We start from the raw sequence: 26,769 nt of genomic DNA on the forward strand, positions 1-26,769 counted from the left end.
TCAGGCTCTAAAGAAGAGACCCGGCTTCTCCAAAATCCTCCACGTGAAAGCAGACAGTCTCTGCTAACGTCTTTTGTGCAGGTTCCTCAAGCCTTGGAGAGGGTGCCATCACGGCTCCAGTCAATCAAAAAGACCCAGCTGTTCCTGGAGTTGAATGCGTCTGCAGCATCGTGAAGTAGTATTGAGGGCTCAGTGTGCATTTTGCTAAAGTACAAATCTAAGACAGAAAAACTTGATACAGTTATCTCGTTAATATCGGTTAGCCAGTTTGACTTGCAGCTGCACTATGTATCAGGAAAGGGGGGCTTGTTTTAAACCTGACAAACTCAAGAAACGCAACAGCTTACTCTAAATTTTCCTTTGCAGTAACCTTTTTGCTTTTTCCATTCAAAAAAGTGGTTTGTGTCATTGCACAGAGCAGATCCCTTTTATTGCAACCCTTGAAGCCACACGACAGCACTTTTTAGCTGTCCGCATCCACACAGTGCTCGATGTAGACTAACACCAACAGCTGATGGGCTGACAGGCTGCAGACCATGATCACAGGCAAATGTGACTTCTCTTATTCAAGTTCACGTTGTGTTTGTGTCTGCGTGGATGACTTAAACACATAAATGGAAATTGTGACAAAGTACTGGATCAAGCCTGTACATTGAAACTGGACAATGGATGACTTTGAACACTTACTGCTTCCACCCAGAACAGAAATATGCTGCACCAGCTCCGGGTTCCGTGGACAGAGCGCAAAGGACAGCCACACACACACACACAGACCTTCAGTCTTCTAAACACTGCCTGGCAGTGATGCATTTAGCCTCCTCTTCTCTAACATCCTCTGTTTCCATATGTTTAAAAAAACAAAAACAAACAAGGTCACAAATCTTGTGTTTTTAAATATTTGGGCCTTTTCATCCCAGACAGCAGGATTTAATACCTGACGTTACCGGTGCCATTCGTAACAGTGTCCTCATTCCAGTGAGCGTTTTCTCCAATGTGCCATTAACGAGGGGGAAAGGGGGACCAAGTGTTTGATCACTAAAATCAAAAGCAGTGTTGACGTTTGATTTAAATGTGTGTGAATTTAAGGCGTTGTGTTTCATATGGGACAAAGTCTCCAGGTGTCGTAGAGTTTGGACGTCATCCGACTTTCTTCGTTTGCCACCTGAATCAGTGCCATTCCCGTTCACGGAGCTTCTCGTGGCCAAAGCTCTTGTGTGATCCCTCATTTGTATTCATTTAACATTAACGTCCTCTGCCTCCCTCTGCTGGTGATTCCATGCAGATGCAGCGCTGACGTGCAGCTGGCGTTACGTGACACTTTGTACCCTTTGCAGCATGGAACAAGGATCACCTTTTACTATTTTGCAGACATAAGGGATCAGGTCTTCGGTGTCACCTTTAAAATTGGAAAAGCGACCTGACTACAGTTTAGCGTATGTTTTGGAAATCCTCAAGAAGTATGAGTAGCAATACCTGCAGTAGTTAAACTTACTGTGTTCACTCTTCTGTGCTGCAAATAGCTTCAAAGGGAGGAGCTCCAGTGATTTTTATACAGCCAGATCACCCGTATACACACACAGATACACACAGTAACACAGCCTGCGAAAACAGTATCTTAATATATGCTGAGGCTCTGCAGGAGCGTTGTCCTGTCTGAGAAAATAGAAATTGTGATCTGGTGGTTATCTCACATTTCTAACAGAAAACCTGGGATCTGAACTGTGGGTGTAAAAAGATGTAGGTGGTTACCAAAAAACTGTATTTCGGAGTGCTGTGATGGACTGTTTTATTTATTTATTTTTTTCATAGTTTTTGAAACTTGATGATTCTATGGACCAAAATTCTGCTGCACTGAATTTTAAATGTCTCTAATGAGTTCCCTGACTTTATGGAAGTGCAATACTAAATCTCTAAACGGAGCTCACAATCAGTTTTAAAGGGGACCTATTGTGCTCATTTCAATTCAATTTTATATAAATTCCCAAAAACATTCACCTCAAGGCGCTTAATATTGTGGAGTAAAAAAGAAACCACAATATTGGAAAGAAACCCCAACAATCATATGACACCCCCGCCTACCAGTGAGCAAGAACCTGGCAACAGTGGGAAGGAAAAACTCCCGTTTAAAGGGAAGAAACCTCCGGCAGAACCAGGCTCAGGGAGGGGCAGCCATCTGCTGCGACCGGTTGGGTGCTGAGGGTAAAGAGCGCCATATTTTTATTCTTGGGCTCTACTAGGTAGCTTTGCATGATTCACAGACAAAAGTAATCAAAATAAGCCTTCAGAAAGATTCAGAAAGTCACGTGAGAGGTGGGTGGAGATTCTGAGCTCACAGTTATCTGCCTCAGATGACCGTATCAAGGATTTCCGCTCTCTCGGTGACATGATAAAAATGTCATCTGTAGCCTGATAAACTTTCAGAAACCAAACGTTTAGTTTGAAGCCTTAGCTTTTGGTTCACAGCGATTATGAGGAGCAGTATGAAAGGAAAGCATAGCAGGTCCCTCGCTATAAACAAATCACGAGCACAGTTCTGTAACAAGTTTCAAAATTAATCAAGAGACGTGCAGAACATCACTTCTTCTTCGACTCTGTCACTTTACACACCTTATTCGCCCGACGGCCCTGCCTCGCCACGCCAGGCTGCATCATTTGTGGGCGGAACAGCAGCAGAGCAGAGTAGGTTGACATTTTCAAGGAGCCCTGTGTGGGTGTCTGTCACGTGAGCTCTTTAAAATTCCCAGATAAACAAAGCTCTTAGCTGCTCTGCTTCACAGTCAGATATACGTACGCAGACTTGTATAACTGCAAATTGTTGTGACGACAATTCGGGAACAGTCGTGGATGTCCCTTTCTCTGTGTTCTTCCAGTACCGCATATTTATTATCCCACACTGGTCACAGAATGTTTGCTGGGTGCAGGTGAAGGAAATGTGGGGAATGGTGTAAAGGTTTGCTGACACAATAGAGAAAACACAAAAGCACTTGTTGATTTTGTTTTTCAGTTTTAGACAATCCTGCCTTGGTTATCAGCTACTCTGTACATAATGTTTGCTTAAAAAAAAAAAAAGCAACAAAAATGACCAACCTTTGATGTTATATAATATTAAGGTCATACTAACGAGTGGCAAAGTTGAAGTTTACAGGTGTTCACTCTGTAAGCGTTTTCTCTCCAAAGGTTGACGACAGACGAGCAGAGAGAATTATATTATGTATAACAGTAGTGTTGAAATTGCAGTTGTGTACTAGATACTTTATATTAAATGTGCATCAGAGTCATATAGAGATGGAAATTATTTAAGAAGAGGTTAAAGTTAATAATCAGCTATTTATTTCTATAAAAAAAGAGCGATGTGTAATACTGTTGGCATGTTTGTGTTCACGCATCAGTCATTGAGTTGCCTTCTTTACTGTTCTGCTACTGTGGCGAGACAATTATTCGATGTTTAAAGAGCTTTGATTGCCTGCAGGTTAATAATCTTTATTTCAACCCGTCTGTTGTTGCACTAGTGAAAAACAAAACAGGATTTAAAAAAAAAAAAGAAGATATTTCAGATGTTTATTATAAGAGTGTTGTTTTTAATGTTCAGCTATCTCTCAGTATTTTAACAGAAATATGATGCACTTTTTCCCCCCCTTTTATCGGCCGGCCGGTCGTCGGTTGTGTCGGGAGCGACGGCGGTCGGCCTGCCCGTCGGCGCCTTCTGATGGGCTACTAAAAAGGAACTCTTCGCTTACGTGTCGGTTTCATTGGGAAGGTGATTTCGGAAACACGATAAGCGATACTTTTACGAACTTCTATAAGTGAACAGACATACGGTTTCTCATCTGTCATACCTCTTCATGTTGGGAAGGGGAAAAGATCGACCCTGATTCAGCTACATTCAAGTGTTTTTTAGGTTACCGATATGACCTTACGCTCATCTATTTTGAAACGTTTTTAATTGATTTGCTTTAGTTTGGCTTTTCTTTACCGATTTCACGCGCGCACCTATCAGTACATCAGTTGCTTTATTTTGAAGTTGGCCTGCTGAGGTTGTCGCAGAGCCCTTTTGTTGCCCTCTAAACCTGCAGATTAGAGGTGCCAAGCGTGCTCCAGTGACTCCTTTTGGTTCGAGTTATGATCCTGTAGTTGTTTCATTGTTTTGAAAATGGAAGGTACTTTCTCATTCACTTTTGTTTTGTTTGTTTTATTTAAATCAAGTGTCCTCTGTTGCAGTTACCCCAGTTTATCATAGTGTGCAATAGAGAAATGGTGTCTGAGTGTTCATGTACCTCTCTGTACATATTTTATGTGTGATTGATTGTATTCTGCCCATTCATCTGAACAGTATTTTACACATTACCTCAACACTTAACTGGGCAATTAAGTGTGCCGTTTGTCTTTGTAATCTTTGTTTTCCTTTTATTTTTTTGACCGCCGGCTGATCCATGAACTTCATCCGATTTGCTTGAGACGAAATTAATTCTGTTGCTGGAAAAACAACAACAACAAAAAACCCAAATAACTTTCCCAAAACATGATCAGCCTTCTCTGATGACTGCAATAGATAAAAATGTTTTACTGCTCATTTTCACTCATTTTGTTGTCATCAATAAAAACTGCTTTAAATTGTACTGGCTCATTTTTTAAATAATTTTTTTGTCATTTTAGAATAAAATCATATCCTAGTAAGATTTTAAGATATGACTATGTAGTAGAAAATCCTTTAAAACAGAAAGATCACGGTTGGAAGACCTTACAGTACCTAGACCTAGACTCATAGGCCACTTTATTATCTACACCTTGCTAGAAACCAAAGGTGCTCTGTTGGATTGAGATGTGGGGACTGTGGAGGCCATTTGAGTACTGTGAACTCTTCATCATGTTAAAAAACGCAGTTCGAGATGATTTGAGCTTTGTGACACGGTGTGTTATCAGAAGATGGGTACACTGTGGTCATGAAGGGATGGACATCAGCAGCAATACTCTCATAGGATGTAGTGTTTAAATGATGCTCAGTTGGTACATTTCTGGGCATGATGCACGTGACTGTATTAAATCCACCCCAAAATCAAATTTTACCATCTATTTTCTATAAAAATGTCATTTATTATTGTAAAATTAGAAATCTGTGACTTAAATTGATAAGGAACACCCGATGATGCGACTTGTCAACGTGTGCATACTTTTGAAAAGAAAAAAAGAAATGAAATAAAAGCACCGTCCCCCCACATGTAATGAGCCACTCAAAACAGCAGAGCAGATCACTTTAGCCTTGGCCTGGAAAGATGTAGCTGAATGGTTAAATCCTCTCTCTCTTCAGCCTCACGTGTTCCCTGCTGGACCGGGACTCCTGCCAGAACTTTGTCCCCATGTTTCCTCTCTGCTTTCTTACAGTCTGAATGAAGGAGGAGGCTGAGTACGCTGCACACGGAGAACAAAGTTTCAGCTTTGCTGCCTCTTACACACAAACAATTTCCCAGCACAGCTGATTTCATAACGTGCGGAAACAAGTGAATGTTTCAAAGCTACACTAATGAATGTTTTTAAAATGAGTCAAACGGCAGGATGTCATCCGAAAAAGATGATTCATAGTTAATGAAAATACAAACAATCTGCAGTGAGACTTTTTTTTTTCTTTTTTCTCTTTAGCTTTTGATTTTATTACTATAGTATGGTATAATCTCATATTTCAGAAGGTTAAGGAAAACATGAAAACACAACAGACAATAATAATAATTTAAAAATATTTTATTGAAAGTGAAAATGGTACAAATATTCTGGAGCCGTTCCTACAACAGCTAAATCATAATGATATATTATTTCTTAAAGAAAATAATGAAAATGGAACAATCAAAACTTCTTATTGAAAGGTTATTGAAGCATGCAAAGCAGTGGCAGGAAACTTTGTGTGTGTGGGACTTGCATGCATTTCCCACGCTTACTGAAATGGCAGCGCAGGTGCTTTAACGCTCTCATGAGCCCCGAAACATCTCTCTTTTAACCCCTGTTTTAGTAAAAAACAATTTAAAAACACCACAATCTACTATAATAAAAACAAGAAACTGAAAGTTCAACAAACATGAAAATCAAAACTTCGAACACCACAATAACAGTAAAATTGCCACAGAAACCATTATGTAAACAAACTGAGGACAAAAACTAAGGATATTTGTGTTTGTTTTTTATTTCTTTGTTGTCCCAAAGCTTCTTGCAATAAATCCTATACCATTGGAAAGCCTGTTTACGTCCACTAAATGTTACCACATTTGTAAGAAAAATGCATTTGTGGGTTGAGCCCATGAAAAGCTTCCCAAATCTTCTCTGCCAATGCTAAACAGCTTATTCATGCTTGGTGTCCGTATTTATTGGAGGATTGGAAGTCTAAAGTAACAAGAGGGTACTGGCAATTTAACAGTTTATTCATTTAACACAGAGAGGCCTCAACAGCATGTGGAAGACACAACTGTCTGCCACCTCCTTGTCACCACCTTGGTCACACACTGCTGTGGGATGGGATCCCATTCTTCTTCCCCCATTTGCCGCAAGTCAGCCAGTGTGGTTGTACTGGTCACTCTAGCCCAAACTGCATGCCCACCCTAATCCAACAAGTGTTAGTGAGGTTGAGGTCAGGACTGCAGGCAGTCATCTGTCCTCTCCACTCCCAAACTTAACGTAGTCTCTGATAAACCCCACTCTGTGGGGCGAGCATTGTCATGTCGGTGGACTGAGTTCAGTCATAGTGTGTTGAGATATGGGACTGCTGCTGGTTGCAGAATCTCATCAATATCTCTGCATTGAGGTTGGCTTCAATGATGACGAGCCTTGCTTTTCCATCACGGTAAAAGCTGTTAGCATATCAGTGAAGCAATCAGCATAGTGCTCTCCGAGCCTTCTCCACACACAAACACACAAAATCCCCCGGCTCATGCTTTGTGTATTTTCATCCATTTTCTTCCACTTATCCTTATCAGGGTCAGAGGTGCAGCTGGAGCCTATCCCCGCTACCGCAGGGCAAGAGGCGGGGTACAACCTAGACAGATCCAGGTCTGTTGCAGGGCTAACAGACAGACACTCGCATTTACACCTATGGTCAGTTTAGAATCACCACTGAACCTAACCCCACTAACTGCATGTGTTTGGACTGTGGGAGGAAGCTGGAAGTGAACCCACGCAGACAAAGGAAGAACATGCAAACTCCACACAGGCCAGATGGTGAATTTGAACCTTGTTCTTTCTTGCTGTGAGACAGCAGTGCTAACCACCGCGCTGCTCTTTATGTATTGTACTCTTAGTTTCAATTCTCTTAAGTGGAAGAAGTGAAAGCAATTACTAACATCCTGTTGCAAAGGAAAGCAGAGAACAGCAGGCAGTGGAGTTGACACAGGCATATGTGTTTTTCAAAAGTTTAGTCTCTGCTAGAGTGCCTGATGATCCAGCCCAAACTATAAGCGTTCAAGCCTAATCCTAAAAGCAGAGAGCACGTCTATTTTTGCCACAGCATTCTGGATGAATGTTTTTCAGGGAGCTTTTACAGCAACGTGATATAATAATGAATAACAGTAGTCAAGCCTAGAAGTAATACATGCATGAACTAACCTTTCAATATGAGGAAGTGTGTTTCTATTTTAGCGGTATTTCCCAAATATAAGGTGTTGGTCTCTACATGCTATTGTGGCACAGTATGGTCTGGTTAGGATCCAGGATGGAGGAACTGAGACCAACCTAGACACGTCCCAGTTTAAAGCCATCAGTCCTCCATCACATTCCCAACTGTCATGTAGAATACCACATAACAGCTCCACAAGTAGGGAGGAAGGAAAGCACAATATACATGCATGTAATATAAATTAAGCTAACAGGTGATAAAAAGTAGATATATTGGTAATCTTTAAATGTATTTACTTACAAATCCTAGCTTTAGCTGATCTATTAAGTGCCCCACGTACAGGTAAATATACAGTTAATTGCATAATATGGAAAAAGGAAGAAGGGTTTCACTCATTTTTAATTACAAACCCACTCAGGGGTTTTCCACCTCTGCTTAGATGGGCTGAAAGTTGCCCATAGGCTTGGTGCTGATACACAAAAGATAAAGGTTGAATATTTATTCTGCCTCTTGCTCAAATTAAAAGACGATAGGAACAGGAGGAACTCATTTTCTCACACCGAGCCATCCATCGATCCAGCACATACATCAGACATCATTCACAAGCGACGCTTCGAGCTCAGTGCAGAAAAACACAGGTGTATAATGTATAAACCATTACTGCCTTTCTCTGAGGGATTGTCCTGACATTGTGTGCCTGCATGCTCACAGAGAGGCATTGAAGTGAGTCATTGTTAATGCTTTTAATGGTTTTCCTGCAGTTACAAGCAGAAAGTCTGTTGTGAAGGCCAAACCGCTGATGACTTCTGAAACGTGTTCTGGGAACTGCAGCTGAGCAGCAGGTCACCTTTGTTCAAATTCAAATACATTTAAGCAGCAAACGTGCACAAATATCAACACTCTATTATTAGATACCAGGAATTACAACTATCTAGTTTTATATGTCGGCCTTTCGACTTTGTAATTTTACTGCTTTTACGTTTTCCCAAGATTTGGGGAATGCATTGAAATGTTGTTTTGAATGTGTGCGTGATGGTCTTTGTGGATTGCACTGAGTGAGAACAGAATGCACCCCATGCTAGAGAACAGACATCTTTTCTCAGTCAGGAATTAAAGCTCCCTTTTTTTCCTGTGTGACAGTACGAATTGTTCCACCTTGAAAGGAGCAATAACAGCGACTTCAGTCAGGCTCTGTCTGCACTTGCCCACACAGTAATGAGACGAGGTCTAATCAGACAAAGTGAAAACACCTGTGTGGGTGGCCCGTGACCATTTAGAGGCTTTAGTTCCCAAACAGTTTAAACACAAAATGAAAGAGCCTACACGGGTCATCTGTTCATCTTCAGGGGGGCGCGCCGTGTCCCTCAGCACTGACACGTTAAACTCTTGGATGCACGTCATTCTCACGTTTGAACTTGAGTCTATTCTCCTTCTCGTTCACCATCTGACGCTGCTTGATTTTCATATCTGGCAGCAAGTTTACATCACGAAGATGGATCTGTGTCCTTGCTGCTTATGTGGTCGTCAGTCTGTGCTTCAGCTGTTTCCCATAAGAGCCGAGCTGCCTGTAGGGTGCAGATTCGCAACCCTCAAATTATCTCGTCTCTGTGCTTTAACCCTGTAATGCCAAGTGTGTAATGTTTGATGCACGGATTTCTGTGAGTTTTTGAGACTAAGAAGTTTTGGGGCATATAGGAAAATAAAAAAGAAGTGTCTGGGTTGAAAAAGAGACATTGAGGCAAAAATCTGAAACACATACTGTTTGCAATACTTTGGAAATCAGGTAAAAGTCTCTGTGCAGAACTGATATGTAGTACTGTAGGCTTCTTTCGGCTGCTTCCTTAATGTGGCTTAAATAAAGCTGACCACAACTACAGATCTGCAGCCTAAGTAGATTTTAATTGGAAACTTCCAACCAAACATGTGATCAGTAATGGATTCTGGGTAACCATTCGTGACATGGGCTGTCAGGTGCACCGATTTATCCTTAAAGCACAGAGGGGCAATTTTGAGTTACTTTCCTCTGCAGTTATATTTTGTGCCGGTCTTGGAGTTCTCTAATTATATGTGAATGTTTTAAAATAAAACACTTTTCTGAACCATTTATCAATTCTGTGAGATTAATTCTGAACAATCTGCAAGCAACTGAAACAAATAATGCACTGAACTGACATCTGCCTGCCAGACTCCACATAAGTTATTTTCTTCCATGCTCTATAAAGTCCAACAGTTAGCGTGTTTGTTGACATGGCTAGCATAAATTGGTGAAAGTCAATGTTGTGAACTTTTCCCCTTAAAGCTTCCCATATTCAGTGTTGGAAAAGCCACTTACTCTTTCCCCTAATGAAAAATAGCCTAAATGTTAAAAAACATTTTTTTAAAAAAATGAAAAATTTAGTCATTTTAGCTCTCCTGCTGTGATGAAACTTTTGTTGCTGACACATCACATTTCTCAGTCTTTTAATGTCCAATTTTGGTCAGCATGTGTGAAACGGTCTTCTGCTGCTTGTGGTGCATCTTGAGATGCTCTGCTGCATACCTCAGTTCTAACCAGTAGTTATTTGAGTTAATATTACCCCCCACTTAACATTAAAGCAGTCTGGCCATTCTCCTCTTACATTAATAAGGCACTTTTCCTCAGAACGGCCTCTCACTGGACATTTTCTTTTTCAGAGCATTCTTTGTAATACTTTAAAACATTTTTTAAGTAGTTCCCTTAAAATTTTGAGTAAAATTCTAGCTGCTCATCAGTTTCTAAAATACTCAGACCTGCCTATTTGGCACCAACAATCGCGACAGATTCAGACCTACCATGCCTGAATCATGCAGTTGCTGTCATGCGATTAGCTGGTTAGATTTGTGTGTTAACAAGCGGTGAGGGTTTGTAGTTAAAGAGGGCTTGTTTTCACACGACCACCTGACTCTGGAAAATGATGATCGGTGGGGCGTAAACACAGAATTTAAAACCTGTTTTCATTTGTTGCTAATTGAAACCTTCCCTGGTCTTTTCCATCTCTGATTAAGAGGATTGACAGTGTTGTCCAACAGAAGTGGAGGCTGGGCTGAGGCCTGTTCTAACACCATCTGTCACTTTGGAGCCTTTTTCCTCTTCTTTCCACGTGCACCACTTTGTGCTCCCTCTCACTCAAAATAATGAGAGCATCTGCACATCCACTGGTGTGTTTAATAAATTTAATGAATCAAGAAAACAAAACAAAGCAGTATTAAATGATGATAAAACTTTTATTTTGTTAAAACCTTCGATTTTTTTTGTTTAGTATTTTCATTATTTTCGAAATAACATAGCATTACGTACAGAAGGCACTTACAAAAACAAGTTAAATTACAGATGCTGTTATTATAAACATTAAATTACTGATTAAAAAAAGAATGATAAAGAAATGAAATGACAGCACCATTGGCAACTTCTGAACAGTACATCTCAAATAAAAATTTAGCATGATTCAAATCTACAGTACAATAGAAACAAAAGTCATTTGTTACAAGTGTAATAATGCCCGAGCTATGCTTTTAAGTATAACTTAATCATCAGGATGAAAAGCTTCAACTCAACAGGTTTGTATTTTTTTCACTAGTCAGAGGTTCATTTATTTTTATATATTAGGCTTCGTGGTTTCCGCGCTGTTCAAGTCCTGGTAAATCTCCATCAGGCGAGTGGCCTCTCTCTGCCCTGATAGCAAAGCACCATGGGTAGTGGAATAGTATTTTCTGTGGGTGGCCTCTCCAGCAAACAGGACCTGTAAGGGCTGAGCAAAGAGGGGAGGAGAGGAAACCAGAGAGGGAACAAAAATGAGATTCAATCACGATCCATCAGTGTCATCATGTTGGTTTTTTTTGTTTCTCCTGAGGCACTCGCTCCTATTTCACTCCCTTGTTAGTGCTCCACATGTAGGAGGCTACAGAAACTTTCCTGAGGGCTCGGGATTTCACTTTGCCAGGGTTGTACACTTCAGCAGAAGGGGGTCATGCCGTTCCTTCAGCAGTGTCAAGTGAACACACGGATCCTCCACCCCCACACTCCTAGCCCCTTCTCCCTTTCACCCAGAATGCATCGAGTTTCATGGTCTAGACTTTTGGCCTGCAATCAGCACTTCGGACCCTCCTGACACCAGCTGTATTCGCTCTGCACCAGCTGGGCTCTGACATGTATGTGATGACGCGGCCACACTGGGCACATGATCTCTGAGTGTGGCCGAAGGTTGTAAACAAACCATGAGGGCAAAAACACTCAGAACAGTTCAGCTTCTAAGTAAAAAATATAAGATTTGAAACTATAAAATAATCAGTAAAACATTTTCTAGAAAGGGAACTTTAATGTGGAAATAATTATAAAGAAAAAGTGTAAAGTCAACATACAGTATATGGATAAAAGTGGTAAAATGGTCAATAGACTGGCACTTACATGGCACTGTTCTACTCAAAGAGTTTGTGTAGTGCATTAAAAAAAAAAGGATGTCTACTAATCAATAAATGACAACTAAATATCTAGCAACTGTAATGTAAGCAGTTCTTACTGGAGCCTTGGTGCTATTGGCATAAGGTAGTGGCATGGCCAGCTTTTCACAGTCCGCACCACTGGATCCGACTCTGGTGAAGGAGTAGGAGCCTCGGATGTACGGGTTGCTGCCCCATGAGGAGCGCAGGATGCGCCGGGGCTTTGGAATGTCGGGGTTCCCTGGAGATGGACGAAAGGGTGGAAAGACAAAGGAGTCAGCTGAGATAAAAAGACAATGACAGTCAGCAAGTCGACAATAGCTGCTCTTATTATCCTTCTCAGCTCTCACCGTGGCAGATCCAACATGTTTAGGAGCTACCACGTCAGTGGGTTAGGATGCTAAGATTTAAAAACCATCCCTAAAACAACAAAAGCAGAGAACGATAACTGATGGTTGACATTTCATGAGCCACCACCATCATCAGGTGTGAATGAAAGAAATGTCTGTACAACAATTTCAAAGCAACTCCAAGTTGTTGAGATGTTTTTCAGATACCTCTAAAATGGTAAAATTATATGAAAGACCAGCAGCTAACCTGGACTAGCTTTTACACTTGGATGTTTAATCTGCCAACACCAATCAACTTGTGACTGTGTGCGAGCAGAGAGGCACCAGTGAGTGATGCAATTAAGCAAACAGCTGAAGGGATTAAACCGCGCTGACCTAAATGAGGAGTGACTGTATGTGTTTGGCTTCTCTGTGCAAATTACAGTCCACTGACCTTATCATGAAGTGACAGTAAGTGTCTCTGTGACCTACTTCTGAGGTAGAATATAATCCGAGACCTTTCCTCTCTGCACTTCTTACCTTATGCAAGTTGCCAAACAGTAGTGTGTGTTACATTTTAGCTTCCAGTCACCTTGAAGCAGTTAGTCAGCCTTCTGTTTTTTCCCCAGTTGCGCAAGATGTGACGTGCATCATGTAACTGGCAGCAGCAAGTACTGGATTGTTTGTGTATGTAGAAAAGAAGGGATGGTTAAAAATCCCTTCTTATTTTTAAGAAATAAGTGACAATAAATGACTCTCTGCCTTGTGCAACATCAGCTCTCTGAGCGGTGACACGAGACTGGTAAGCTGCTGTTCACCGAACACAAAGAAGGCACCTGAGTCATTCAGCGGTATTATCTCTCAGCCTTTCTTTGCAGAAAAAAAAGGTGCTTACATCACAGCTGAAAGGTGACATCATTTCCTTTCTATGAAGTACAATGACCCAACCTTAATCATAGTACAAATGAGTCACTGAACTCACAGCCTCAGACTGAACCGTGTTAGTTTTAGATGACTGATTCTTAGTGAAGGCTTCACTAGAATTAAAGAAGGAGGTTACAGCTGAATTTGCCTGGTTTATTAAATCCACAGAAGTGAAGATTATAAAAGTAGAGATCTCTTATTTGTCCTCAATAGTTCTTTGTTCTGTATTTTAAATACAGTTTTAAAAAGTCATAAGAATAGCATATCTTGTTATGAGCGTAAAACTGTCCAAGCTCTATACATCTGCGTCTGCATGTCCTCACCTGTAAAGCGCCTCAGCAGCTCAGTGCAGGTCTCGGCCACCGTTTCGTCATCGCAGCGCTCCATGTACAGCGCCTCCTGCCCACAGATCCAGCCGCTCAGCATGTAGCCGTAGCGCTCGGGTGGATAGAGGACATCAAAGCTACAGATTTTTTTGTACCACAGCTCCTCGGGGTAGGCCAGCTGCTCCAGTTGGGCCTCGTCCTCCCACACAAATTGGATGCTGTTACACTCGGGGCTCCAGAAGGGCTCCTCAAACTCCAAGAATATCTTGTCGGTGGTGCTGATGCCCAACTTCTCGATGGCGAGGACCTTGTCCTCGGGAAGAAAGGGCGAGAACATGGCTTCGTGGTTTTGCTTCAGCACGCCCAGAGAGGTCGTCACGATCACGTGGTCGGCCATGATCCACTCCTCATCTTCGCACTCCACGCTCACAGGGTGACCCCGCATCACAGGCTGGCTGCTGTGGTTGTTTTCATTGTGGTTGTCGTCGCTGCTCTTAGTGATCACCTCCTGATGCTGGGCTGAGTAGTTCCAGTGGATGCAGCGCACCGGCTTGCGAAGGCAGATGGTGTGGGAGGGGATGTCCTGGGCCAGGAGCTCCATGATCTTCATAAAACCTTCAGGGATGACATAATGTGCCCCGGGGATCTCCGTCCACTCACCAAACTCACTCAGGGACACCTCGTCCATACTGGGAGAACTGCTTTCGCAACTTTCCACCTGAAACATGATGCAACATCAACATAGAGGATCGGGTGTCACTAAAGTAGCAATGCTAACATTCAAAATCAAACCTCTGCAGCCATTAAAGTATTTACTGCGTGTCAGCAAGTCATCTCTGCAGCTACTGCACTCAACAAATCAGCATGAATTAACTAGTTTAAACATACTGGGAATACACAGGGTTTAGAGGACAGCTACACCTGCTTCTGGCTCATTAGCTGGTGAACCAGTATGGCAGCAGTTACCTAATGTTTGCCGTTTGCTTCCCTGCTGCGTTTCTCCACATGCATTCACTTTATATTCACTTTGAAATATAAAGTTATACAGGCTATAACTTCAGTTCTGTGAGGATGTACCTAGGCCACTAATGAGCTAGGTTAGCATAGCTTTGCTTGTACTACTTGCAGGGTTGATAGAAAATTTATGTTTTCAACAACTATGTGAGGCGACAGTCAATCAAGATCTATTTACCAGTTGTGGTCAAGTAAATTTCCCTAGGGGACACATGACACACTGGGACTGTTATTGTTATTGTTATTGACTTCATCCCTTTATGAGCTAATTGGCGACAGAAGAGGATGGTAACGAAAGAGGAAGATGGAGGCAGAGGATCTGCTACTGCGATGTGACCGTTAATGGCAGCAGGTTAAAGTAACAGTCCCAGATTCTCATGTAGTCTCTAGGAAAATGAATCGCTCACCCCAATTAAAACAATCCAGGGTGATCACTAAGCAGTATCCTGAGAGGTGGACTATGCAGGCTCACATTAAACTGGAAAATGTGATCATTGCTGTGACTTGTCACCCCAATGTAACTGATTAAAGTGAATTACAGGCAGCTAGCCCATGCTAAATGCTAACCACAGCAATGTTAGCCTACTTTATGAATGAAAGATTAGGGTTGCTATGGCAATCATACCAGACAGATGCCCCATTCCCATGTAAATGACGTATGTTAGCAAGATCGTTTTTATTTATCTGCAAGTTGTACTTACGCCGCTCACTGTGCCTTTTTTTTTTTTAAATTTATAATATTTATTTGTCCATTGATAGCTACATAGATTATAGGCAGCGATAAGGAAACAAACCAAAGCTTCAGGGTTCATGAGCATCAGTTATTTTCTAGGACTCCAAATTTACAGATGTTTGTCTTCAAATGAAACAACGCACACCTTGAGGTACTGCTGTAGCATGGACAGTTTGAGTTTCTTGGTGCTCTCAGAGTCATCAGGATCCAACATGATCTTCTTGCGGACCACGTCTCGTGTAAAAACGCCAACGCTGTTCTGGCTCTCAGCACAGACGGGTTTCCCGTTCTTGAAGAACTCCTGAGTCAGCTCGTACACCTAAACGAGAGCAAAAGGCAAGGAACGATGTAAAGAAAGCAGGGCATTGTGAAATGAGGAACTAAAAGAAACCAGTTTATTTCAGCCCAGGCCAGATTTCTGTACTTGCAGGACTAAACACTGGCATCATGGCGAAACACTACAGACAGAACAAGTTACAACACATTACAGGCCGGTAAAAAGCAGAACAAAGACAGCGGTAAAGGACACTATGAAGAAATGCTGGTGTGCTGACAAAATGTGCTTCCACAATGTTGATTATAAACCATTTCCTAGAAAGAACAGCCAGTAAGGACAACATCAGTTATGCATCAACATGTATTGAGTCAAAACATAACAGCGCAAAGCTGTTGTCTCGACTTCCAGTTAATGAATCCCTGACTTTCCGAATGCAGCCCATGTACTGGAGTTTAGACATTTCAGGTTGAATGTTACGCTTGGGCCTAAGTACAAATGGTTCCAACTGACTTCCTGACTCTACCTCGTCTTCCCAACCCCCAAATTCCCCTTGTGCCTGATGGTTTCTTGCTTGATTGCATGTGTGTTGGTCATTTTCTTAGCTCTGATCTCTCTCCCAGCTCTGTTTTAAATCAGCATGTGCACAATGCTGAGCTATTTGCTGACTGTTACAAACTACTGTTTCGCTCAAGGAATAATCACTGAACCACACCCGTTTTCACACCTTGGCTCATGTGATTAGGTAGAGGATCATCAGGGGGTCCTTTTGTCCCTCTTTTTTTGGGGGGGGGGGGAATACTCCCACAGGGTTTAAAGGTAGAAAAGCCAAATGGCTGCTCTCTGGGACTCTAAGTTTAAATCTGGGACTCTCCATCATTTGACCCTAGAACTAAAGAAGCTTCTCGGATGAGAGGTGAAACATCTTCAAGCAACCTAAAGAAGTCCAGACGCTTTTCTTTCCAAGCTCCTTAAATCGCTGAAGTTATTTTTGTTTTCATTGCTTGTGACATTTTTCTTTTTTGCTGGCTGCAGGTGCTGTGAGTGTAAACTGACAGGAGCACTGATCTGAATTTGGCTTTTATTAAATTCTGATTTTTGACATTTCATAGTGATTTTCTAGTGAAAAATGAAGGTTGATTTAACTTGATATACAATAAAAAATAAAAAAAAACCTTTTAGATTGCTGCATAAATATATTACAAGTGAATGAATAAGACCTAACAGCTAATAGAGAGAGAATAATTAAACTATACCACATAAATATTAAACATATTCAACTTTATTCATTAAGGAAACAACTCAATATTACACATGTGAAAGGGACAGTAACCAATGCTGAACCTCAAGGATAAACCCAGCACAGAGCATAAGAAGCAACCTTCATATGACACGGACCATAATCATTAAGGGTGACAGAGTGTTCACCCCTGTCCACATCACTCCTCAGCCTGGGCTGGATGATATCATAGTACACCGTGTGGTAAAAGGGAAGTGATCCTGTGCAACTTTGCGGCCCCCAAGTCAAACCAATTTTTTTATACGCATCACAAATACCAAGAGAGCTTGTGCAATATGTGCATCAAAGCATGCACTACATTCACAAGAGCTGGAAAACTGGAGTGATTTGAACAGCATAGACTCATTTCACTGTAAGAGGACAATTCACCACAAATCTTCAGGTTTTAAAATAATGTAAAGCTCTTTTTTCTGCTCATATCTGCGAAGCTGTAAAATTCAGATTCGTCACTGCACAGTTGCTGAAAAGAAAAATGTGTGTGCGCTGCTATACCTTCTCTCTGTAAGTGCTTTTCCAGATGTGACCTACTTAAACAACAACTTACACAACAGTAAAAAAAAAAAAAAGAAAAAGTAATGAGCGTGAGAAGACTTGCTACAGTAAAATCACCTTGCTCACTACAATAATTTATTGAAGCTGTTCCAGCCTGTTTTTCCATGTCTGCACAAATGCGTTGCTCTTGTGCATCACTTAATCCACATTCTTATTAATCCAGCCTAACATATTCTGGATTTAAAATCATGGATTACAGCTAGAACAAAGTGAGCCTGCACAGTGAGTTTTTTCAATGGTTACCGCTGACCTTATATAATCTGGTTACTGCCGACAATATGTGGCAAAATTTCACTTGCATATTGAGTTGTTATGCAGGTTGAACATCCAGCATCTCCGTTCGTGCACACTTCCATTTTTGCATGCTGATGTGTGCATCCAATTGTGCGCACATGTGTCCCCTCACCTCATTGTACAGGTCACTGAACTCTTCCACCAGGTCCTTGGGGATCCTCTTCCCGACATTGGTCTGGTAGTGAGCCACACCGTTCTTGGTGTACAGGCTGATGCGTCCCACGCTCCTCTCCCCATCTGTGGTGTGTTCAAGCAGCCCGTTGTCCTCCGCCAGGTGGTATACTGGGTTCCCATTGGCACCATGGATCCAGGTAGCGCCAAGCTCCAAAGTTGCTTTTCCTGCAGTACAGAAAAATCAATAGAGATTAATTTAAAGAATGCAGAGTGATGCAGTATATACGGTCTTCTTGGCTCAAGCACAATCACTCTGGAGTTTTGGGTAATTATAGAGTTCAAAAGTAGGTCAACGCAATTAAAATACCAAAGCTAAAGCCCCAGTGGAATACCATGAATTTTCTTTTCTGAGGATAATAGCATCAAACCCACTGTATGTGTTCACTTTTTGATAAAACGACAGAAGTAACCACACACACTCAAGCACACAAACATGCATTTACATAACACACAACTAACACAGCACCTAACATATAGACTTACGTGTAACCGAATGCATGCATGTTTTTTTACATGTGGCTCCTTTTATGCGCACAGAGCCAGGCTCTCTTTATTAGCCGCTCGTTTGTTCTTGCCAGTTAGAAGAATTCATCATGGTGGAAATCAGTGGAAGGCTAAATTTTTCTTGCCTAAGACTCACAGTTCAGTTGATTTTGTAAGATAATCACAACAACGTCACTAAAATATGTAGAAATGCATTTGAGGAAGTGCGGTTTTTGGCATATTCAAGAAATCCTGATTGTGCGACTGTATGACTGATTAACAGCACAGTTTAACTGAAACTAACCAATCAAAGTTAAAAACTGACCATATGTCAAATATTGTCTTCTTGGGAAAACCTTAGCAGATTTTAAACTGTTACCTGGAAAAAAATTTTTTTAACCTAAATAGGGCAAAATTGTTAACTTAGTTTTTCTGGCATAAAATTCAAAACCTTTTCTGTACAGTTATTGGGTTCATAGGGGCCTTATGCAGGTCTGTATGTTTAAAATAAGATCAATAAGATGCTGCAAGTTAAAACTAAGACTCACATGGCTAGGTCAGTTTACCTAATTAGCACATTTTGTTTAACAGTGAAGTGAAGTGGCTTCCTAAAGCTAGTAGCTAGCTACCTACAGAAACCATTTTGCAAGTTTTTGTGTTTTATTCATTCATCAAATTTTCTTTTAAGCTTTTGGGCTTCATCCATAAAGATGGACGTAGCTTCCAGGTATGACAGGTGAAGTCAGTGCTGAAGTGCCTTATGGCATTTACACGGTCATCAGGGAAGGACTTTTGAGCAAACAGCCGCGTGACTACAGGGGCTGTTTGGCTATTGGCTCAGTTACTAGCTTCAGATTACATCTAATAAAACATTTTGTAAATTATTTTCATTCTAAATGCCTGCTTGGGTCAGGACTGTGTGCATTTAGTGAACAATAAGACGGCAGCAGCGAAAATGCTCAGCTCACCATAACAGGACTTCATTTACGTGTGAGTGACGAGATGGTGGTTACGCCCAACTATTTTATTCGCCGTTTATGTGAAGTTAAGCTAGATGCCCTCATATTTTAGCTAACAGATAAAACTGAAATCCATTTAAAAGTGCAACATGTAGCAATTTTCATATATTAAAACAGTTTGTAATGATCTGTTAGCTAATGCTAATTTAGTTGCTCATGCTGATAAACAGCCAGCTTTCTAATGTTGTCTTGAGTGGATAAAGTTGATTCAATCACACTCTCGGGGCTGATAAATTGCTGTTTTCCAATATCTTTAACAGCCAACTTAGACTCTTAATCACACTCGTGTGGGTAATGGGACTTCTTATTAACCAAACAAAATCAAAACAGAGAAGCTTTCCAAACGACTTAACCAGTGACCTCGTCCATGATCCATTCAAATGATTGCCAGTAAGCACAATGGTTTTCTAGAGACTTTGCCTCATCGTATAATATAACTTGACGTAGAACTTCATGATTTAATCAACTGGAGATCTCCATTCTACCCGTTAACCCAATTAGTGTGTGATGCTAATTTTTGGGTTAAGACAGAAAAATCCTCCCACCGTGCTGAATGCTCTGAACTCTCCCGCCGATGTGGTCCGATGCCTCTAGGACAGAGACATCAGTGAAGCCGTTTTTCAGTAGGATCTTAGTTGCGGCCAGGCCAGCCAAGCCAGCTCCAATCACTACTATTCGAGGCTGCCGATGAATACGTAGGCCGCTACTAAGAGGATCATCAGTGCTGTCTGAGGAAATTTCACAACTTTGCATGCCGTCCAAACTCCTCTGCAATGAAGGCTGGGGACAGAGCAAAGAACAAGAACCAAGTTACAAATGATGACACTGACAGGAAGGTGACAAATACACATGTAAAACTCAAACTCCACATTATGTAGTTTTGCTATGTATAGGAGAGGTTGGGGAAACTACTGAGAGTGCATTTTTTACTTTAAACTGGAACCTTTAGAGCAAAACTACCCAAGAGGACAATAAAGTCAAAAGCTATTTAACTCAAATTTGCTATGTACATGTAAAACAAGTGTAACAACAACACAACACGTGTATATCTGTGCGTGTGTGTGTTCGTAAAGTGCCAATTTGCTCAGAGGTTCTACATCAAGAAAGATCAGCTTTAAGTTTGTCAAACTCTTAGCTTCCAAAACCCTGTTTTTAGAGCCTGAGGCGACTATCCATGGTGATGATTTCAGTCTGAGGACTTTTCGAAACCCAAAACATTTACAGGTGTGCCCTGCACATCTGTGCTGTTGGCTGCCTGACAAACGTATTGCCTGGGCATGACTTCACCACCCTCAGGATGATGACAGAAAAAAGTGGCAGGGTTTGTTAAAGGCAGTTACCTTGGAGAGGAATTGATGATAAATATAAAAGGACATAAAAAGAATGGAATTTAAATACTCACTCACCAGTTTCACCTACAGAATAACAAGAATAACAAGGACGTGGTGAAAATAAGATAATAAAATGATCTTGTTCAGCGAATGTAGCATACACAAGACGATGATTTATTCACACTACCCAACCAAACCAGAACTTTTTGACCAGTGGACCTCAAACCAGAGTCAAAGAGGCCTCTTTGGTGCTCTGCTTGTTGGTCTAAGTATGTGCTTGTTTTAACACAAAAATAAAGCCATACACAACCTATTTTACAACTGGTAAGTCCTGCTTATTGGCATTCCTGTGAATATAACCAACATTTACAGCTGTGTTTATACCTGTGATTAACTTAATGCCATGCGGCTAATGTTCTGCCTTCCCATAGTGTGTCTGTTTATTATTAAGCACAAGGCCAAATTAGAAGCGATGAGACAACCCTGTTATTTCCATCAGAGAATAGACTATACAAAGGCACAAAAGCAAACCCTTGCTCATTTCTTGTCAGAGTCCCTCTAATTTAACTGAAACTGCTCAGAGACACCGTGACTGTGAAGACATAACACACAGACGACCTTGTTGTTCAGCCACACAAGGCTGTTCGCTATCGATGTATGGACAGCTGCGGATGAGTGTGGGAAACAGCACGGAGGACATTCCTGAACGTCACTACACACTAACACTGTAGTTCCTTATGGGAGATATATCAGTCAAAAGTTATCGCCATTATATGATAACGTTTAGGTCTGTTTTCCTACTCCTGACTGCATAATGTCTTCTGAGGTAACCCATATCCTGCCAACACACACACACACACACACACACACACACACAAAACTCCCTGCTTTGTTACCACAGCAACACCGGAGAGAGTTCAGTACATAATATACTGTTTAGAAAATAGACAGAGTTTCGTTTAGCTTGAGGCCACCCAGCTGAAAGACGTACACGCACTCTGCAGACCGCAAAAAGACATAACTGTGACACACAATAGGCCTCTGCACAGATATTAAACTTTGACTTGATTTTGGAGGGTTTTTTTTTTGAGGAACTGTGTTGTAAGAAAGTTGTGAGCAGTGATAGTGCAGTTGCAAGATCAGCTGATCAAAGAACAAAGAGGCTGTCAGAGAGGAAACCACAAGCTTTGACAGAACATCTGTACGAGAAACGCTCGTATCCGACGGCTGAAACAGATGTGGGTTAAACCCTCAAATCTGCCCGTCAGTACATGACATGTGGCCTGACTTCATGATCCTCCTCGTGAATACAGGTCAGACTTCCTGGATTTGTAAAACAGGGGCTTCTTCCAATATTTACTATGTTTGAGGGGTTCTTTTTTCAGCAATGTTTCAAATCATGGAGCAACACTGTGAATAAAATAATTTTCTTCTTATTTTCCTCCCCCCCCCGTGGATGATGTTTATTTGTTTTGCTGGAATTTACAGATTTAGACTATAAACTGTATATAAAGACGGATGCAGCCGCCATGACATCACCCACTGACATCGTCCTGCCTAGAAGCTGAGCTTTTGCCCGCTGCTATCTGGGTTTTGTTTTTTTTTTTTTGAAAATGGGTGTGATTGGCATAGCAAACTGAGATACACGCCACAATCTTATGGCAGCGACTTGTAAATCACAAGATAAGCTCGGCATAACGCTTATGCTTCTTTATTGTCCTTTGAGATGCTAGAGACCATAAAGCAATTAGAAAAGTACAGGGTGTATCAAAAAGAAACATCTGATTTCAAAGTGCTTTAATTCTGCAGTCGTTCACTGGTAACAATCAAAATACGTACTGTTAGAAAAACAGGATTTGGGAGTTTCACGTGTTTTGAAATCAGATGATTGTCACACTCACAATTCCCAATCTGACGAGTGCAGGTTCGAGGCACCTTTACATTGGTTTTACTTTTCAGACCAAGAAGCTATGTCTACCTTTTCTATACACTCTGTAAACTGGAACAATATTGTGTATCCATGAACACATAATCTATTGATTTTCTCAAACTGTATTATTACTAACATATAAGAATATTAAGTGGTTAATCCATGCACAACGCTCGACTGACTCCATTCTGCATTAGCACTTGTGAACAAGCTACCAATTAAAACACTGAATCGCATCTTTGTAAGTATTAAATGAGTTTCAGTTTTGCCTTTTTCTCTGAAACTAATCCCAGCCATGAATGCTTTGAGCTGAGAAATGTTCCATTTACTCTCTGCACACAGAAACAACAACAAGAAAACAGTTTTAACAACGACACCAATCATCAGTTACATTCCCAGAATCTAAAATTGAAATATGAATTCAGCATCAACATGAATGGACTCATTCACAGGCTTTAAAAGAGGTTGGTGTTAGTCTGCTCTATGTATTTCTGGAACAATAATATATTCATGAAGGACTCAAAAATGCTTTTTTTGGGGTTTTTGGGTTTTTTAAAAACCCAGTCAGGAACTACCATGTCTCTTTGCTCTGCTGCTTCAAAGGCAGTTTGTTTACGAATGTGGTGTACAAATGCGTTTTTGTGGCATTATGTGATTTTGATTTTTTTTTTAATTCTGCAGCTGTTAAGTTTGAACATCACACAGGAAACTGATTTGTGGCAAAAAACAAAAAAAAACAAAAAACAAAACGCAAAACACAATGACAACAACAGAAAAAAGGATGCTGGTGAGCTATTAGTTGGGTACCTTTTGGTTTATATCCTGCAGCCCATTACCTCTGATCATATGTACGTATGTGCAAAACCTTTTAAGCTAAAGTCTTTATTTCACATAATGCAAATGTGTATGATGTTAAACTAGTTTGTACGGATGAATTACGCAAGCGTTTCCTCAGACACAGTCCACAGAAAACACAAGTAACTACGTGAATCATCTCCAGCAGCCAATAAAGACCCACCTTCATGTGTGACTTGTACTTACTGTTTACATTATGATAAATGCCTCAGCTTCTCTGACCACCACTTTGGAGGAGACGCACACTAACACGCTGACACAAGGTCAGCGTGTTAGTGTGCTTGTATATGACAAGCACATGTGTGTTGTATACATGTGTGTTGTATACGACAACATTGTGACAGTCCCAGTTGTTAATTTTTCAGAAATGCTTTCTATCTACCCTCTATATTCCAGAACTGGGACTTTACAGGCTTTGTCTCCCCCCTCCCCGCTTCTCCACACACTCGGACTAAGACACTCAGACGTGGGGGAACTTGTGCCTAAAACAAGATCCCAAACCAGGTTTAGGCCATGTTGGAAATCATGTAAGGTTCATTTTCTTCTTTGCGCTGAAAAGTAAGTGCAACATACCGATCTAGAATAACTCTGATGAAATCTGGCTTGACCTACAAAATAAATCCTATTTCACTGTTAAAATTCACCTGAACGGATGATGATCTAATTGATGGAAAGCATTTAATCTCACACACACACTCACACACACACACACGCGCGCACACACACACACACTGAACTGACAGATTGCGCATCACTCTGTGGTAGCATGTAATTCTATGGCTGGGTAATACACTCGCCACATGTCACCGCACCAGGCTTTCCACCACTAGAGCAGATTAATGTGTGGCTTGGCCTTGGGTAGATAGACGGCTGAGGGTGGGGTGGAGTGAGGAGAATAGACGGGGAGGGGAGGGGGTAGGGCTACCATTGACCTAGAAATAGCAATCTACAGTACAGTGTGCGTGGTGGTGGACTTGTCAAGTTGCAGGGCGAGTCTTGGGCTGGAATGTCTTAAATCACTGAGTCTGAGCTCATTCGTGGCTCTCATCTTTACTGCTCTCCTCTCCGCTTTAATTGTGAACACAGCCCTTTCCAGCTGTGTCCACACTCACATCTGCATTTCCTCTTTTGGTCCCATGCGAGTAGTAGCATGGAAATGGACATTTCTACATCCTTACATGAAAAAAGATGGGGGAAAGAAAAATGCAGGGTAGTCGGGCGGGGGGTGTTGCCAAAGGCCAGACATTCCACACTTCTCTCCCATCTCTGCATTTCCCAAGCTGGGAGGAAGGACCGGAGGCACCCCGCTCACAAAGACATAAACACTCCACCGACGTGCCCCTTTATACACCACACTGTTCTTCTCCAAATGCAGATAAAGAGGAGAGCCGTGCCCTAAGATGCTGCTGCATCCAATAATTAATGAAATCAATTAGAGATGCACAAAGAGGGTATACAAATGACCACTGATAGAGTCAGAGCATAAAATTCACAAATCAGAAAACATGTAAAGTGAGAAAACCAATTAAAGGTATTTTAAGCTATATTTGTAGGAAATCACGACAGAGGTTAACAACAGGTTTTGTTTTTGGGGTTGTCGAGCTGTAAAAATCCCCTTGATCTACATATAACATTTTTACCTGCAAGGACAACTTTATTTATTAAATCATTTTCATGGATTCATTGATAATTTATTTATTTATTTATTTTTTTTTAAAAAAGAAGGGGAGTACGAGAAAGTGAGAAGCTGATAAAATAGAACTCATCAATAAGTAAATGATTAAGAATAAAATTAATTAGGTCTAGAAAAAATCCGATAAAATGAAGATAACGAGTTCAAACATCATTAGAAAAGCAGCAGAGCAGAGAGAAGGTAAAAATCAGTGGAAATCAGACTGTTTGATTCCCTGGTGGATATCCTGCTTGGATCAGCTGGAGTACAAGCCTCCCCCTGCCACGTATAGCTCAGCTGTGATGCCAAAGTGGCAGCAGTTTGAAACAAAGCAAACTCCGTTACTGCGTTACTTTAACTAATTATCTATGAAAGACAACACGTGATGGTGAGAACAACAACAAACATACAACACCTGAAGGCACCTCAAAGCGGACATTTAGCGAAAAGCAAAAACCCACCTTATTCCAGCCTGAGCACTTTGTCCCGACACACACACACACACACACACACACACACACACACACACACACACACACACACACACACACACACACACACACACACACAGACCTGCGATACATCAACTAACATCTGATGTGCTCGTCCACCGGCGAGTTTAAACACAGGCAGCAGTGCCCGTTCATATTTTCTCAACACAAACAAGTGGGTCACGTTTTGTGTGTACGGTTGCCTTCAGGACCCCCTGAGCTGTCACAGTGTTTCCACAGATAACAGAGCCTCTTTCCCCCCTTACGTTAACAATTAAAATCACGGCGGTCCTCTTTACCGTCCCGCTGCTGAATAATAACCTGTTAAATATGTCAGTTTTTTCCCTTTAGTAGAAGAGCTGGTTACCTGACTCTCTTGGTCTTTAGCTGTAAAACCTCAGAGCGCTCCGTTTTCCTTTGTGCCGTTTTTTCCTCAGACCGGCTGCGCTTTGTATTTATGCCTGGAAACCAGAAGGAGCCAGTTTTTCCGTGGCCGCTGCCTCCTCATTAATAATGCAGCAGGAGCGATGACGACAGACCTGCCCCCCGCTCCGCCTGTGCCCATAGAGCTGTGGGCTGTACAGACAGCCCCACACACATGCTCATCTATTCAGACAGACATTCGGGTAACGTTGTGTTTCGCGTCATTTTACTTGGTTCATGTGTGTTATTTTTGACCGTGTAGTAGTCGTCTTTTTTACTAAGACCTCCGTAAAGCACGTTGTGATTGGTTTCTTGTCTAAGAGAGCTATATAAATACATTTTACTTACATGCATCTGATGGATAGTGTATGATTTCAGTCATCAGGATCTGCACAGCCCTGTTAAAATGGAAGTTTTTTTGTGATGTAAAAAAAGACACCAATATCTATCTATACTGTCAGGATATGACTGTGTCCAAAATAAACAATCAGATTCAAATTCATGTTAAATAGTAGTCAGAACACACCTGCCACCAGTGTGGCTGATTAAAGTCAAAGATCAGCTGTCCTGAGACTTTTCTGACTTTACTTGTTTGCATC

General features: G+C 41.3%; 2 protein-coding genes across 6 annotated transcripts in view; one reads left to right on the forward strand and one right to left on the reverse strand.

The window, feature by feature from the left end:
* Positions 1 to 4,614, forward strand: part of fbxo41 (F-box protein 41) — a 66,169-nt gene extending 61,555 nt beyond the window's left edge. For all 4 annotated transcript variants that reach the window (XM_040024071.1, XM_040024072.1, XM_040024073.1 and 1 more), the window contains exon 14: positions 5 to 4,614. In XM_040024071.1, coding sequence (XP_039880005.1) covers positions 5 to 67 — 63 coding nt within the window. In that variant the 3' untranslated portion in view covers positions 68 to 4,614. The remainder of the gene's footprint in view (positions 1 to 4) is intronic.
* A 6,568-nt stretch (positions 4,615 to 11,182) lies between these two features.
* smox (spermine oxidase) lies at positions 11,183 to 26,248 on the reverse strand. 2 transcript variants are annotated; one of them, XM_040024077.1, is made up of 7 exons: positions 26,115 to 26,248; positions 20,014 to 20,248; positions 17,905 to 18,131; positions 15,518 to 15,691; positions 13,623 to 14,343; positions 12,127 to 12,287; positions 11,183 to 11,358 (listed from the first exon to the last, which is right to left on the reverse strand). In XM_040024077.1, exons 2-7 carry the CDS (start codon positions 20,219 to 20,221, stop codon positions 11,206 to 11,208), a joined length of 1,644 nt encoding a protein of 547 aa, XP_039880011.1. In that variant the 5' UTR covers positions 20,222 to 20,248; positions 26,115 to 26,248; the 3' UTR covers positions 11,183 to 11,205. The 2 variants fall into 2 exon arrangements, with proteins under 2 accessions (XP_039880011.1, XP_039880012.1); XM_040024078.1 differs by lacking the exons at positions 11,183 to 11,358; positions 12,127 to 12,287 and adding an exon at positions 12,309 to 12,466.
* Positions 26,249 to 26,769: the final 521 nt, after the last annotated feature.

The sequence above is a fragment of the Simochromis diagramma genome, unplaced genomic scaffold (genome assembly GCF_900408965.1).
Source record: "Simochromis diagramma unplaced genomic scaffold, fSimDia1.1 OVJJ01000302.1, whole genome shotgun sequence".
Lineage (NCBI taxonomy): Eukaryota > Metazoa > Chordata > Actinopteri > Cichliformes > Cichlidae > Simochromis > Simochromis diagramma.